The sequence below is a fragment of the Nicotiana tabacum genome, chromosome 2, assembly GCF_000715075.1.
Source record: "Nicotiana tabacum cultivar K326 chromosome 2, ASM71507v2, whole genome shotgun sequence".
In the NCBI taxonomy this organism is placed as follows: domain Eukaryota; kingdom Viridiplantae; phylum Streptophyta; class Magnoliopsida; order Solanales; family Solanaceae; genus Nicotiana; species Nicotiana tabacum.
Genome location: NC_134081.1, coordinates 13,663,424 through 13,679,120, shown reverse-complemented (window position 1 = coordinate 13,679,120; position 15,697 = coordinate 13,663,424). Strand labels below are relative to the sequence as shown.

General features: G+C 35.7%; 1 protein-coding gene across 1 annotated transcript; it reads left to right on the top strand.

Moving 5' to 3' along the window:
- Positions 1 to 2,418: 2,418 nt before the first annotated feature.
- LOC107791526 (thioredoxin-like protein AAED1, chloroplastic) lies at positions 2,419 to 11,020 on the top strand. Its single transcript, XM_016613614.2, has 9 exons — positions 2,419 to 2,727; positions 4,524 to 4,665; positions 4,768 to 4,813; positions 8,816 to 8,875; positions 9,173 to 9,209; positions 9,584 to 9,663; positions 9,759 to 9,850; positions 10,447 to 10,507; positions 10,645 to 11,020. The coding sequence occupies exons 1-9, from the start codon at positions 2,535 to 2,537 to the stop codon at positions 10,711 to 10,713; spliced, it is 780 nt and encodes a 259-aa protein (XP_016469100.1). The 5' UTR covers positions 2,419 to 2,534; the 3' UTR covers positions 10,714 to 11,020.
- The last annotated feature ends 4,677 nt before the right edge of the window (positions 11,021 to 15,697 follow it).

Here is a 15,697-nt window from a genome sequence, read left to right as displayed (position 1 = left end):
AGAATCAGACCCGCGTAGTTCGGTTAAATCGACTATATTTTTTTTTCTTCTTTCTTTTTTTTTTAAAGAAAATTAATCTTTAAAAACCATATGACTGAACCACATCATTTTTTCTTCGTTCAACCGATATATGCTAAAGTCGGTCGACATGCAAGCCTCCCAAATAATGCAACAAGTAGCACATAACATGACATAATGGTCTCAACAAGGAACTTGTCCTAAAAGACAACTCGGCTCATGAGTCGAGTGCTTCTAAGTCAAATGCACATGATGCAAATAAAGCGTAGCCTACTAGGGATATTCATTTCTTGTGGCTTGTTCTTCTAAGTTTGTAAATCCTAAAGGAGATGGTATCTAGACCTGGCTTACTCAGGCGGACAACCCGAGCCGGGGAGCGTCAAGCATTACCAGTAGTAGAACAGCACTGGCTAGCTAACGGCTCTCCCGCCTAAACATATGTGACTAAATCCTTCACCAGAAGCTGGTAGGCTAACTGGCTTTATCTCAAGACAGAAATTTTGTGATGCTGGTAGGCAAACACAACATAACTAATTATTAGAAGACTCAGAGGGATGCGAGAGAAAAATACAATTTATATGTACAGTTCAACAATATCAAAGCGGTAAAAACTCGACAAGTAACACATTAGACTCAAATAAATCACAATATATACAAAAATTAATAAAGCCAAATAAAGTCAATGTACAAGCTCGAATTCTTGAAAAGGGTCCCCAGCAGAGTCGCCAGAGCTGTCACACCTCCTTTTTACCCCCAAAATGATGAAATGAGTATTATTGATTGTGGATGGTCGGTTAAAGAGTTTTTCCAATTAAAGTGACAAACTTGAATAGGGATTATTTTATTTACAGAGTCGCCACTTGAAATTGATTTTTTTGGGTGTTTCAAGTCACCTTTTGTTTGAATCCCTAGTCAAAGGAAAGATTTGACTCTTTTATTATTGGTCTGCAAAACAAAATCCGGGTAAGGAATTCCGTTGACCGGGGAGAAGGTGTAAGGCATTCCCCGAGTCCCGTGGTTTTAGCACGGTCGCTTCATTGACTACAACTTGGCTTAAATATTAGGCCCAAAACCACACGTAGCACGTCATATTGACCCATTTGACTTAGTGAAATTTCTTACAGCTTTCTTCTCCAAAGCTTTCACAAAAATAAACTAATGATAAAATAATATTTAACTCCATGACACATGCTCAAAACAGAATTACTGCAAATGCAAGTGACATGGACAGAAACTGCAAATAATGAAGTAAATATCTAGAATATGAATTAGCGAATTAAGACGACAAACAAAGGCATGCTAATACAAGATATCAATTAAGCGACAGAACTTTTACTTAAACCAACAGGAGCAAAAATAAAAAAAAAAATTAATTAAAGGGGGGGAGGAGACCTTATGTGAAGCTTTTCAAATATGTGTATTGATATAAAACTCCAAATGTATACAGCAAAGTGGGACTCCGATTGTCAAACTCGCCCACAGAAAACGGACAGCAACAAAACCTCGGACTGGAGCTTTCGAACCTCAAGTGACTCGAACAACGACTTCAAACAAGGAGCCCGAACTCGCCGGTAGCCTCTGTTTTTGACATAGGAATAGTGGCTGTTTCGGGGTGGTTTAGTGCTGGATTCTTTGGCTGAAAAAATAGCTTTTTTTCTTACTGATTTTCGTCACCCTTTTTTGGCTATTTTTGCAGCGAATATTTGCTGGAAAAGGGCTGTTTTTCAGGTATTTTCGGAGCTATTTTTTGGAGTGATTTTTGGCTATTTTTTTTTTTCTGTTTTGAACTGATTTTTGCTGGGGTTTTGATGTGGAAACAGAGCTGGTTTATGGACTATTTTCGGATCCGATTTTGAGTGAGAAAAGCAGTGTATTTTCCCCCTTTTTTGGGTGGATTTGGACTGATTTTATGCATGTGGGAGGGGGACAAGCATGGGGGGACAAAAAGTAATGGGGGGACAAAGCATGGGGACAAGAATAATGGGGGGTTTAGACGTGGGGGACAAGGCATGGGGGACAAACAATAATGGGGGGACAAGACATGGGGGACAAAAATAAGGGGGGGACAAGACATGGGGGACCGGTATGGTGGGGACACGCGCGGAAAGACGGGAGCGGAAAATATTCAAACACGGTAAAAAATTAAGTGCTCACACCTTTTATTACACATTATAAGTTTATGATGATTGACTGAGCGAATAAATACTATTACAATATTTACTCCACAAGTTACATATACCGCAAATTATTTACTTCAATATTTACTTTAAATTGCTAATCAATACGTATTTATTATCAAAAATTACTTGGCATTACCTTTTAACTTAATTGTATAAGTTTTTAATATAGAAATTAAAACTTAATAAATACTAGTAAGTAAAAACAATTCTACTTTGAAGGCTCTCATTTTTTGGAGAGATGAATTTGACCACGTGTAAGCTTTTCTTCCAGAGGCAACTCTTTTATTTCGCATTATTATATTATTTCCATTGAAAAATCTCTGCTTCGCCAACGCCATGGCGATTTCTGTATCAGCCCCTGCACACAACTGTGGCCTCACCATTGGAATTAAAAGAAGTTTTCATCGCCTCCCAATTCACAATGTTAATTTAAGTTTTAACTGCAATCTCAGCTCTCCTCTCTACTTAACACCCACTTTTTCAGCCATTTCTGCCTCCTACAGGTCATCTGCTATCTCCAACTCCACAGGTTAATAAGCTTGTCAATTTCGTCTTACAATTATGTTATTACGTGAATTAGAAAGTACACTTTTATTTATTGATCATTCATGTGAACCTATGAGAAAGATTTTTGAAACTTATGTGTAGTTATAAGATTTTTGAAACTTGTGCTCTTAACATACTATAAAAGCTTATCATTAATGTAAAATAGGAAGTTTAAATCAAATTATTTTCAAATTTAGAAAGCGGTGGCTCTCTTTTAAGAAATACTGCACTAAAAAGGAAATAGCTCTCTTTAAAGAAATATTGTTCTAAAAAGGAAATAAGTTCAAATAAATTGAACGGAGAAAGTAATTCGGGTGTTCGTCGGTCGGTACGGTACGGTATTTAGATATTTCGTTTCGGTATTCGGTTTCTTAAAATGCTATACCAATACCGCACCTAATTATATTTGGTATAGTTCGGTTTTCCCCTTTTGGTTTCGGTTTATAACTTCGGTTTGTTCGGTTTCAATATTAACTAGTGCATAAAGTCATATGCTGTAATATTCTTAATTAAAGTACTCACAAATATAAAAATATTGACGTTCTAAGCTCACATGACTATTGACAAAAATTTTGTCCAAAACCAACAAGTATCAACCCATAGAGAGAAAAATGTACATAAAGGAATAAATTTAATCATTGAAAATGTCTTGTTACTTGCTTAGAGCTAATTGCTAAAGTTAGAGAATACAACAAGGACTAGTCCAACAGAATGCAATTCAATACACGAGAAGAACACCCTAAAACCGTAAAAGTATTACGTTAAGATGCTTGGCATCCTCCATTTTCCTAAAGAAGTACATTGGCTTTACTTTCAACCTCAACATGCATACCAAAGAAAAATATTATGTGACTTAGTATGTTATAATCAATAATATGTGTATTGTGTTACTTATTATATATTTCGGTACAGTATCGGTATTATTTTTTTAAATACCAAATATCATACCTAATACCAATTATTTTTTTTAAACTTAAACCAAATACCAAAATATCGAATACCAAATTTTTTTGTTTCGGTACGGTAATTCGGTATTTACCAAATTATGCAAAGCCCTAGAAAGTAGGAGTTATTCAACCCATTTATCATGTGCAAGATTGATTCTGTTTAATATAACAAATACATCAGAATATATTACTACTTAATGTTGCAGAAAATTGGAAAACTTTGAGTAATTTATTTTAGGTCCGCAGCTTAGCTTAAGCTGATCTAGTAAACTATTGGGAGTCAACAGGTTAGCTGTCTCCAAGGCTAACAGATAAGCTTGTGGGATTTTGTCTAAATCATTTGGTATTATGTGATATGATGGTTTAGCTTAGGCAGAATTGGTAAGTTAGTGATTGATGAGTGAATGATGATTCTAGCTGCTGTTTGAGGATCTGAATTTCAAGAAATATTTGACTTGAGCTGAAAAGATATAGAAAAGGATGCCTAGGTTATATCTCCAATCTGGAGAATATATTTTTTTAAAAAAGTGATTTAAAGCTATAAACATTGGTATGTAAGTTATTACTGATAGTGCTGGTTTTTAAATGATTCTGTGGACTAAAGATACTTTTTTCAAACCTGTTTTAAATACGCTTTTCTTGAGCCAAAGATCTATCGGGAACAGTCTCTCAACCTCACACAAGGTAGGGGTAATGTCTAAGTACACCCCTCCCTTCCCAGACCCCACTTGTGGGATCACATGTGTATGTTGTTGTTGTTTTTGTTGGACTAAAGATACTTAAGATGTTTATATATTATTGATAAGGCTGGAACTGCTGGTTTTTGAAATAGGAATAGAGTCTACAGTGGTGAGTGAGGACACCACCAATGTGTTGGATGATGTTCAAGTATTTGATCTGAATGGACAAGGTGTACCTATTTCGGATCTGTGGAAAGATAGGAAAGCAGTTGTTGCGTTTGCTCGTCATTTTGGGTAATTTTCTGTGGCATTATGCACCATTCCTCCAAAAACTGATAATCAAAAAGCATGTAGTGGATGAAACTATTTTCTAATTATTCTAGTTCCCGATTGCAGATGTGTCCTTTGTCGCAAAAGAGCTGATTATCTTGCAGCTGAGAAGGTAATACTTTTGTTTGGCTGCATAAAAGTTATCATTCTCTCTTGTAAGTGTTCATCTGGCAAAATCTTTCACTTTTTCCAACTGCCCTTCTTTAATAGTAAGTTGTTGTTTATACTTAATCATTGAACAGGATCATATTTGCAGAACATTGCAAAATAATCCTTTTTCTAAATCATTATTGAATATTGTTTGTTGAAGTCCTTGAGACAAATGACTAGTCTTAGCATCCTTGTTTGGTACCAGTGAGTTAAGTGATGCGAATTGCATAAGTTGCAGCGCTTATCACAATCTACGTGGGCCATAGTATGAAAACTATGTTGTTGACAGATTATCTAATTATTATGTGCTTCTTATTTGGATTTTGTTATCTTGAATATGTTGGAAAAATTGGTTATGGAGAATAAGAATTAGCTTGAGGCATGTTGACATTATCCTTAAGGATATTTCGCATACACCGTGATGAATAAAATTAGGCGTATCCACCAGAATTCAACAAGCTCTTCCAGTTCTTAAACTGGGAACAGAACTAGCAGAAAAACCAAGAAAGAAACTCATCATACAGGAGGAAAACATGATTCAGAAAGTTATATTAGAAAGTGTATCTTTAGCTCTTCAAAGACCATGTTTATATAGTTGTTGCTCAAACGGCTAGATAACGCTAGTTTGACTCTATTAATTGTAAAATAACTTACTAAATAATAAGTAGATGTAAATAATGTTTCAAAGAGAAAAGTTTTTCCAAACCAAGATGGACATTACCTTTTGAGATATCACTAATTTTCTAACAATCCCCCACATATCTCAAAAGGTATATAAAAAATAAATAGTAAATAAAGAAAGAAAAAGAGATAATTTGTTGGGTTTCGGGTATAATGAAATTCATCTGGTGTCTTAAAGACTACGAACCAGATATAGCTATATAAAATAAGATTTAACTTATAGAATAATTGGTGAAGTTGATAACTTCTATGAACCAAAAATTCTTGTTGTAAGCTAGGGATCTTATTCATCATATTACATCCCTACAATTTCTGTTGTTATCGCGATTTTGCGCTAATAGGCCATGCGTACGCCTGGTTTTCATGAGTGCTATAGAAATTTTGCCAGTAATTTCATAGGAGCGGCCCCACTCCACACTCATATAGGTCCATCCATCAAGTGTATTCTGCAACACAATACACCACCTACAATAGACTATGGATTATTAGATTAAGAGTTTAATAACTCAACCTCACATTCCTTGCTGTCTTGCACTATACACACACAGCCATTGGAAGAGACATAATTTAATAGTGCATGTTTGATCAACTAATGACTTGTTATTACCCATATGAACCTACTTCATGGGATCTCTAATCACATAGGTTGGGTTACCATCATTGTTGATATATCTCAAATTGGCAAAAGTCTCAACCCCTCTATGTTTTACTTATAAGTTAAAGGATCGGCCAAATCCTCTTTTTGACTACACATAATATGTATAAAAAATTCTCATCTCTAAGCAATTGCTTTATCACATTATGTCTCAAGAGAATGTGTCTACTTTCCCATTGAAAGATTTATTTTCTTACAATAGCTATTGCGCCTTGGCAATCACAATTCATCGACACAAATGTTGTCGGCGTAATTCCTAGTGGAATATTCACCAAGAGGTTGCTTAATCAACCTCATTGCCAGACAATTCCAATATCATAACACCTCATCAAAAGGTGATCACACAATCACTAGTGAGTTTTTCACATCTGAATCAGGGATTCAATATTATCACTGTATCATTCTAATAAAGTGAAAAATGCACATACAAAATACTAACTCATAGTATTTCTCAAGTAAGGCATAAAATCATCTCAAATGAAATAAAACCTGACTTTTGTATAAGTGCCTTTTGAAACATCTTTCAACACATATAAAAATTTATTTTCTTTTGGTATCTTCCAAATTCAAATACCAAGGTAAAATTTTCTAAACATAAAAGCAACTTTAACTTCTACAAAAATATTTCAAATTAGTAGGAAAGAGGTCATAATTCAATGATTTCTTCACCCAAATTACTAAGAGACCCAAAACAAGATAATTTTTCACAGCCAAAAAATCAACTTATTTTTTACCTTTCAATACAAATTTTCGCCGCAACAAATCTCAATTTTGTAAGGCTTCATTACAATAATTTTAATAAATATTTTTCCCTAATTATTCCCCTTATGATCGGGCTACATAACCGTGGCAATACATTTTCGACCCCCACACTTTCGAAAATTTCAGGTTAATGAGATAATCTTTTCACAACTCATAAGGAGTTCCATTTTATAAATAACAAGCTAATAATATAGTTTCACCCCGAAGATTGTCATATGGACCAGTAAGCATGCAATTTATTAATTAATTAAAAAATCAAACCATTTAATCTTATGTGCTTTTCCAATTCTTCTTCACTCAAATCTCCAATTACACGAATAGAATTAACCCGTCCAAAAGATAGAAATTTATCTAGAAATTTTTTTCCAAAGCAAATATGTCTTGATAAAGGTTTGGCTATATATTGTTCATGTGATTTCAAAGAAAATGAAAATACTTCAATTGAAAATTTGTCAAACTTGACACCACAAATTTCATCAATTTTTGTTATTGAAGAGATTCATTCATTAACCCACTTTTTCTATTAGATGGTTACCACTTTTCAATATAATTTTCTTAATTAACAATAAGAATCAATCTAAATAGAATAAAATAATTAACCGCAAGATAGTCCTACGGTCAAATTCACATAATTTGTGTTGAAGTTGAGCACATTAGTTCTCGAAGAAATTACAATGAGGTATGAATGTTAATAGAAAGCATGAAAGAGTGTTTTTTGAGAGCTTTTAGAATAAAGTGGTTTCTTAAATAAATATAATTTTGTACCCTTGATTAAATTATATAACTATACAAATCTACACTTACGTAGGCTTAAGCACATTCAAATACTAGAAAAGGCGTACCTTAATTTTGTGGTGCAATTTATCCTCCATAATGCGATAATGCACAAAATTGAAACAACAACTTGATTAACATATTGCAGCCCACAAAAATAATTTGAATACAGAGTGATATTCTCCATGATACCATTGTGCAAACGTGAAGTGCATGTCCCATTTTCAGAATTAGAACAACAATTTGTACATCGTCAAATTTGATTCTCCATAATAAAAGAATGTGGAAACATCCTTAAGATTGTTGGAAAAATTGGTTATGGAGAATAAGAATTAGCTTGAGGCGTGTCAAGGACATTGTCCTTAAGGATATTTCGCCCACACCGTGATGAATAAAATTACGTGTATCCCTCAGGATTCAACAAGCTCTTCCGATTATTAAACTGGAAACAGAACTAGCAGAAAAACCAAGAAAGAAACCCAACATATTGGAGGAAAGGAAAACATGATTCAGAAAGTTATATTAGAAAGTGTACCTTTAGCTCTTCAAAGACCATGTTTATATAGGTGTTGCTCCAACGACTAGCTAACAGCTAGTTAACGGCTAGTTTGACTCTATTAATAAATAATAAGTAGATGTAAATAATATTTAAGTGCCCTGCCCTAGCAAGCACCTACTCCTATCAAAAAGAAAAGATTTTCCAAACCAAGATGGACATTACCTTTTGAGATATCATTAATTTTCCAACACAATACGTTGAGGGAGCCTTGGAGCAATGATAAAGTTGTCTCTGTGTGACCTATACGTCAGGGGTTCGAGCTAGGAATCAGTCTCTAATACTTGCATTAGGGTAGGTTGTCTACATCACACCCCATTATAGTGTGGCCCTTCCCCCGGACCCTCTGTGAACGCGAGATGCTTCGTGCACCCGGCTGCCCTTTTTAATCTTCAATACGCTCAAGTAGTTACTCTGACCATAAAGATTGATAGTTTTCTTATCCGGAATTTCCATCATATGTTGCTGAAGTTAGACTTTTAGTTTTACCATCACTAAAATTCATATCCGTATTTAATACTCTACAATATTCACAGGATAAAATGGATGCAGCTGGAGTTGCACTTGTTTTAATTGGACCTGGTAGTGTTGATCAGGTATATATCAGCGAAGCTTCGTGCATTACGTTGCTCATCCATGATTTAACTTTCTCATTCGTTTCCTTTGAAAATTATCAAAACATTTCTCAAACTTAATCTTTAATAATCATTTTGTGTATGAAGAATAAAAATTTTCTTTATTATAAGCACCTTTTTTTTCCAGCCCAGTTCAACTTATTCTGTTCTTTTTTTGCTTCTTATCTGTTTCTTGCTCTTTTATGATTTGCAAGAGCTCCTTAAACCTCGTGCAGAAGCTGGATTGAGTTGTGACTTCTTTTCTTTTGTTTTCTCCAGGCAAAAGTATTCTCCGAGCAAACAAAGTTTAAAGGAGGTAAGTCTTGGATAAAAGACCTTGTGTCCACCAGTGGCTGTTACTAGAAGTCCTTACATCCCATGAACTAGGTTCCAGCAATGTCCAATGATATATGTGCTCCATAGGGTCAGTGACCTCGCTCGATTGCCAATGCACTTTAAGTTACAGTTTCCCCTATAAGAAGATCGTCAGCCTAGCTAGAAGGACACGGTGTGAGGATATAAGATACATATTTTATCTAATGTGTGTAATTGTCATTTCCAATCAGTGATGTTATGCTCTGTCTGCTAAACAAAATAGATAAAGTATATTCTAGTTGTTGCTTCAACATTTTCTGCATCTGCGGTTTTTCAAGAGGTGACACCTTGACAGAGGTTCATTCTTATTTACAGAAGTTTATGCAGATCCAAGCTATAGGTCTTATGATGCTCTGAGATTTGTGTCAGGCGTTACAACCACATTCACACCCGGGGTATGCAAATTAGATGCTCATAAAATAAAACTTCCAGCTTCTAATGTATTCTAGTAGTGTTCTTTCTCATCTGTTCTTATTTACTTCAAGTATAGGCAGGTCTGAAAATAATACAATTATATATGGAAGGCTATAGACAGGATTGGAAGCTTTCTTTTGAGAAGGACACCAGGACACGAGGTGGCTGGTATGTCAATTTCCGCAGATGCTGTTTATCTTCTGATCTGTTAGCTTTTAGGACATGTAAAATATATTTTAATTGTATTTTCGTAGTCTACTCATCATTGAGTTGGAGACTCCTCTTTCTTAAGACAAAAGAAGTGAAAATTGATGCTCCGGATTTCCTAAGGAAGCTTCACCCATTCAACTACATTTACTGTGTCCAGAAGTTCCACGGTTATAATGGTCAACCCCTAAACACGGAATCAAACTTGGTGTAATTATCCGATTCAAGCAATTCCTTTTTTTTTTGTTGTAAAATTCGCCTGAGGGGTTTTAAGGTAACATGATTTTTTATTTATTATTCTATTTATCTAACGGTAAACCATAAGCCATAGTCTCTCTATCATTTTAGCTTATAGTTGGTAAGTGACATTCTTGGTTCTTAGTATCTTTAGAATTTTGCGCTAATGGAATGGTGATAACTTCCTGGTAACTGCATATTAAGCCATGCTGCAAAGCATTATAAATACATGTTTTAGCGCCTGCAACAGGTCCTTTTATCATATTATTAGAGACCATTTACCGGAATGATGTGACTTAATTTGCTTGGTGTATTGTCAGGCGACAAGGAGGAATTATTGTTGCAGGTCCTGCTAAAAATAAAATCACATACATACACAAGGTTAATCGCTGTTCCTTCATCATCTCGATCTTGTTACAGAAGTTATATGCATCACTGTAGCTTAGAATTATTTTCAAGGCTACGGTTAAATAAACTTCGCTAATTCTTTGTTTCAATTATCTGCTTGATTCTCACAGGATAAAGAAGCAGGGGATGATCCAGATATAAACGATATCTTGAGTGCTTGCTGTGTACAAGCTAATTAATCAAGTCAATCCGCACCTGCCAATGCGTATGTGTATATACAGACATACATTATCTAAATGTATCATTGTATATGTGCATCATCATAATTAAAAGAAAAATTCAAGTAAGGTGGTTCTTAAAGAGTTTGAAAGGTTTTATCATGTAGAGGGTTGTAAGATTTTGTATAATCATTGTCATATGGGGGCGGAGCTACAGTAGTGGGTGCGGGTTCGGACGAACCCAGTGACTTTTTCCGGAACCCTGTATTTGTATTGAAATATTTACTAAATCTATATAAATATATATTGCCGAACCCAATAACAAAAATGGTCTTTGTTCAATGGTAAGGGTTGTGGGTTCGCTGGGAAAGATGGGGGTTCAATTCCCACTGAAAGCAGTTTTATTTTAAAATTTAGAACTCACACACTTCAAACTTTACCTCTATCTTGAGAAGGTAGAGATGTTGTTTTCGATCCTCGGCTCAAGTAATAGTGGAACACAGATATGGATATATACATTTTTTGGCATTGCTTGTCAGTTGTATTGGTAGATTCGCAAACGGATCAAGTATGATCTGATTTTTAACTTTGTTAAATTCTAGTGTACATAACTTGTTCGAGTAACTTCATTAAAGTCCCAAAACGTTGAGAAACTTGAGTGTGAATCAAATATAGTATGATTTTTAGCTTTGTTAAGCTCTCGCAAAAAAGCTGTTCGAGCAACTGCATTGTAAGTTCACAAAGCGTTCAAAAAATTGAAATTGAAAACCTATTACTCCTATATTTTAACGAATTTAAACAACTAAATTCCAACTCAAACTCTAGTTATTGTCAATTGCTGATGAGTAAAACCTTTTGAAATGATTGGATCAGAAGTATTTTAAATGACAATATACAACCACAGCTCTCTAAGTTTGCACCTGCCATGTTTCTCACATGGACACCTAAACTAAAGTGAAGAGAGCCTTGGCGCAACAGAAGGGTAAAGTGAAGGGAGCCTTGACTCCTATCCGGTTCGTTTTTTTTTTAAAACTTGCACATAGCGAGAGCTTAGTGGGCTAGACTCATTTTACACACCAACACTAAGCCAACGTTCTATTGGACACTTGGAACTCAAGTCAAAATATTCGTATCACACACTTATCACTGTCTTTGATAAAATAGAAAATGGTCAAAACTGTTGTCACGACCTGGAATCCCCACCCTTGGGACCGTGATGGCGCCTAACATTTCACTTGCTAGGCAAACCAGCGTTAGAATAATTTTTAGCCATTTTTAACAAAACAAATTAATTGATACCAATTAAACGAAATAACTGAAATAGAACTAAAATAAAGTGCGAAAAGTCATAACAACCGCAATATCTAGATACAACCCCAAATCTGGTGTCATAAGTGCACGAGCGACTAGAATAATACAGATAATGATCTGAATGAAAGTAAAATTGTCTGAAAAGAAATAAACAACTAGGATAAAGTAGAAGGGGACTTCAGGGCTGCGAACGCCGAGCAGCTGTACCTCAAGTCTCCATTAGATGTCCGATCCGAGCAATCTACTGACCGTCGCTGGGACCGACTCCAAAGTTTGCACAAGAAGTGCAAAGTGTAGTATGAGTACAACCTCCTCATGTACTTTGTAAGTGTCGAGCCTAACCTCGACGAAGTAGTGACGAGGCTAAGGCGAGTCACTTACAATAACATGTACGCAGTATAGTAATAATGACACGAAAGGAATACGGAAAATAAGGCAGTTAACTTATGAAAATAAACTCAATCCTCGAAAATTAGTAAAACCAGAAATGTTAATCCTCAGAATCTCGTAAGAAAACACCGAAGCCAACACAATACAACAAGGAATACAAAACACATAAACCGTTGTGGCGCACAACCCGATCCCACCGTACAAATACGGTTCTCCCTTATTTCACCATGTCAATAACAATAATAACAAGTAAAATCCGTTGCGTCGCGCAACCCGATCCCACCATATAATCAGAATCAATATCATAATCATCCCTTATTCACCTTATCAATCCTCCCTTATTTCACATGTTGCAGTGTACAACCCGATCCCACCATATCAATATCAATCCTCCCTTATTTCACCTGTTACGGCGTGCAACCCGATCCATAAATAAAATTAATAAGTACAATTAATTTAACAACTTGAATCACAAGAATCTCTACGATTAACGAATATGAAAGCAAAACTATAAAAGAATCTCGTATCAAGTCAAGAAATGCTACAATTAATATTGAGCAACAAGACAAGCCAAATATATGACAATTAAAGTGTACAAGTAAGACAATCAAGGCAAGTAGCAATTAATCATGGAAGCATGGAAGAAATTAACATTTTTAATGCGAGAATAATAAATTACAAGTAGCAAGTTAAGGCATAGGAAGCAATTAAAGCATGTAACAATTAAGACATGGAATAAAATAATTAATTAAATACGGGTAGGCATGGATACAAGTAATTGACGGCGTATATACACTTGTCACCTCGCATATACGCCACTACACATGAAATTCACATAGCTCAACGGTTCCTATTCTCTCAAATCAAGGTTAGACCCAACACTTACCTCGCTCCGCAAGCAAATCAAAGCTCAATCGGGGCCTTTCATCTAAAATCCGCCTCCAAACCAATCGAATCTAACCAAAATCGACTCAATAACATCAAATAATGTTAGGGAAATCAATTACAATACATAAAGTTAAGATCTTTATACTTTTCTCAAAAAGTCAACCCCTGGCCCACTTGGTCAAAATACGAGATTCGGACCAAAACCCGATTACCCATTCACCCCCGAGCCCGATTATATAAATAGTTTCAAAATTTTACCTCAATTTGAGGTCTAAATCATATTTTACAAAACCCTCCAATTCTTCCCAAATTCCTAATTTTCTACCATATAAGAACATAGATTAAGGTTAGAAATTAGTGGGTGATGATGAAAATAGAAGAAAACAAGTTAGAGTATACTAACCTATGAAAGGGTGATGAAGTTTCTCCTCCAAATCTCCTTTAGGTCGAGCTGTAATGAAAGGATGGTGAAAAATGGATGAAATCCCGTGTTTGAAATCATTTAAGGTCTGTGCGTCATGCCTTCTTTGCGTTCGCGATGCACAGCGGCCCAATTGGCCTTCACGTTCGCGAGATGTCATCTGCATTAGCGATGGCTCTCCCCCTGGCCATTGCGCTCGCGACCTAATGGTTGTGTTCGCGTAGAACATAAGCCTAGTACCCCCTCCCAGGTCCATAGCCTTCCGCGTTCGCGAGAAGCTGGTCGCGTTCGCGAAGGGTAAATCCCCCATTGCTTTGCGTTCGCGACCCAACTATCGCGTTCGCAATGAAGAAAACCACCCAACCCTAGTTTCCCCTTCGCGATTGCGAAGCATAAAGCATCAGGTGACAGCACACTCAAGAAAACTAGAAATTCTAAGTTCAAAATGGTCAGTAGACTATCCGAAACTCACCCGAGCCCCTCGGGCTCCTAACCAAACATACACACAAGTGTAAACTACATCATATGAACTCGCTTGTGCGATCAAAACACCAAAATAACGCCTAGAACTACGAATCGGACACCAAAACGAATGAAATTTTCAATGAAACATAAGAACATGCAATTTCTCAATCGGGCGTCCGAATCACGTCAAATCAACTCCGTTTTGCACCAAATTTTGCAGACAAGTCATAAATACTGAAATGAACCTACACTAAGTTCCGGAATCGAAGTTTGAACCCGGCAGAAACAAAGTCAAAATACGGTTAAACTTGTGAATTCCTTAAACTTTTAAACTTTTAGTTTTCAACAAATTATGATAAATCAAGTTAGGGACTTCCGAATTTGATTTCGGGCATATGCCCGAGTTCCAAATCACGATACGGACCCATCAGGACTATTAAAATACTGATCTGGGTCCGTTTGCATAAAATATTAATTGTAGTCAACTCAAATGAGTTTTAAGGTACGATTTCACATTTTTATCAATTTTCTCATAAAAATCTTCCGAAAAAAGGACACACACTGCGCACGCAAATTGATGAATGCTAAACGGAGTTATTCAAGGTCTTAAAATGCAAAAATGAATGGTAATACTACAAATGACCTATCGAGTCATCACGACTTCCTTTGAACTATTGGTCAATGACTAAATATACTCTTTGTCCATCTATCGGTCTAAAAGTGGCCCCAACATTATCTTTTCGGCACATTTCTACCCTTATGATTAATGGTCAACTTGAATTAAAAAGACGAAAAAGGGCCAGAACTGACCGTGAACTATAGTTTCAGGGTTAAAAATATCCTTCTTCCACCTATTGCGTTATTGGTATCCCTTACATACCACTCTGACTAACGGCTGATCATTTTTAAAAAAAGTTAATGACTAATTACGTGGCAAACTTTCATTGGTCTATTTTGAAACAAGGGACCACATTACACATCCAAACCAAGTTAACCATACCCACCCCGAAAAGCCGATTCGCTCTGACCCACAAACTAAGAAAACACGAATTTTACCTAACTCTAACCCTTATTTCTCAGCCATCGTCTTTTCTCCCCTTTAGGTGATTTCAAAATCCCAAAAATGTCTGCCACTTTCTAGAGATTGTGTACTAAAATATTCGTTAAAGCTGAAGGACTGAAGTTAAAATACAATATTGTCTCTCATTCAAGTAAGATTCTAATGCTTTTTGTGAATAATATATGTTTAGGATTTTCTTGAATCTGTCAACTCTTGTTGCTTTTGAAGAATATTTTTAATTAAGAATATTCACTTGTTTCTTCCATGCTTCGATGCCTTTGTTTAGTCAATTTCTCATTGCATGTGGTCCCAATTTGTTTTGTGTTGTCCGAAACATAGGGTTTAGGGGAATGATCTCTGGCTTATTTATGCTTATGGGATCCAAGTTGAAAATTATATGATGGGATAAAATTTCAAGTGAGTTTGCACAAGATCTAACTTCAAACAAGCATAACTCTCAAGATATGAAG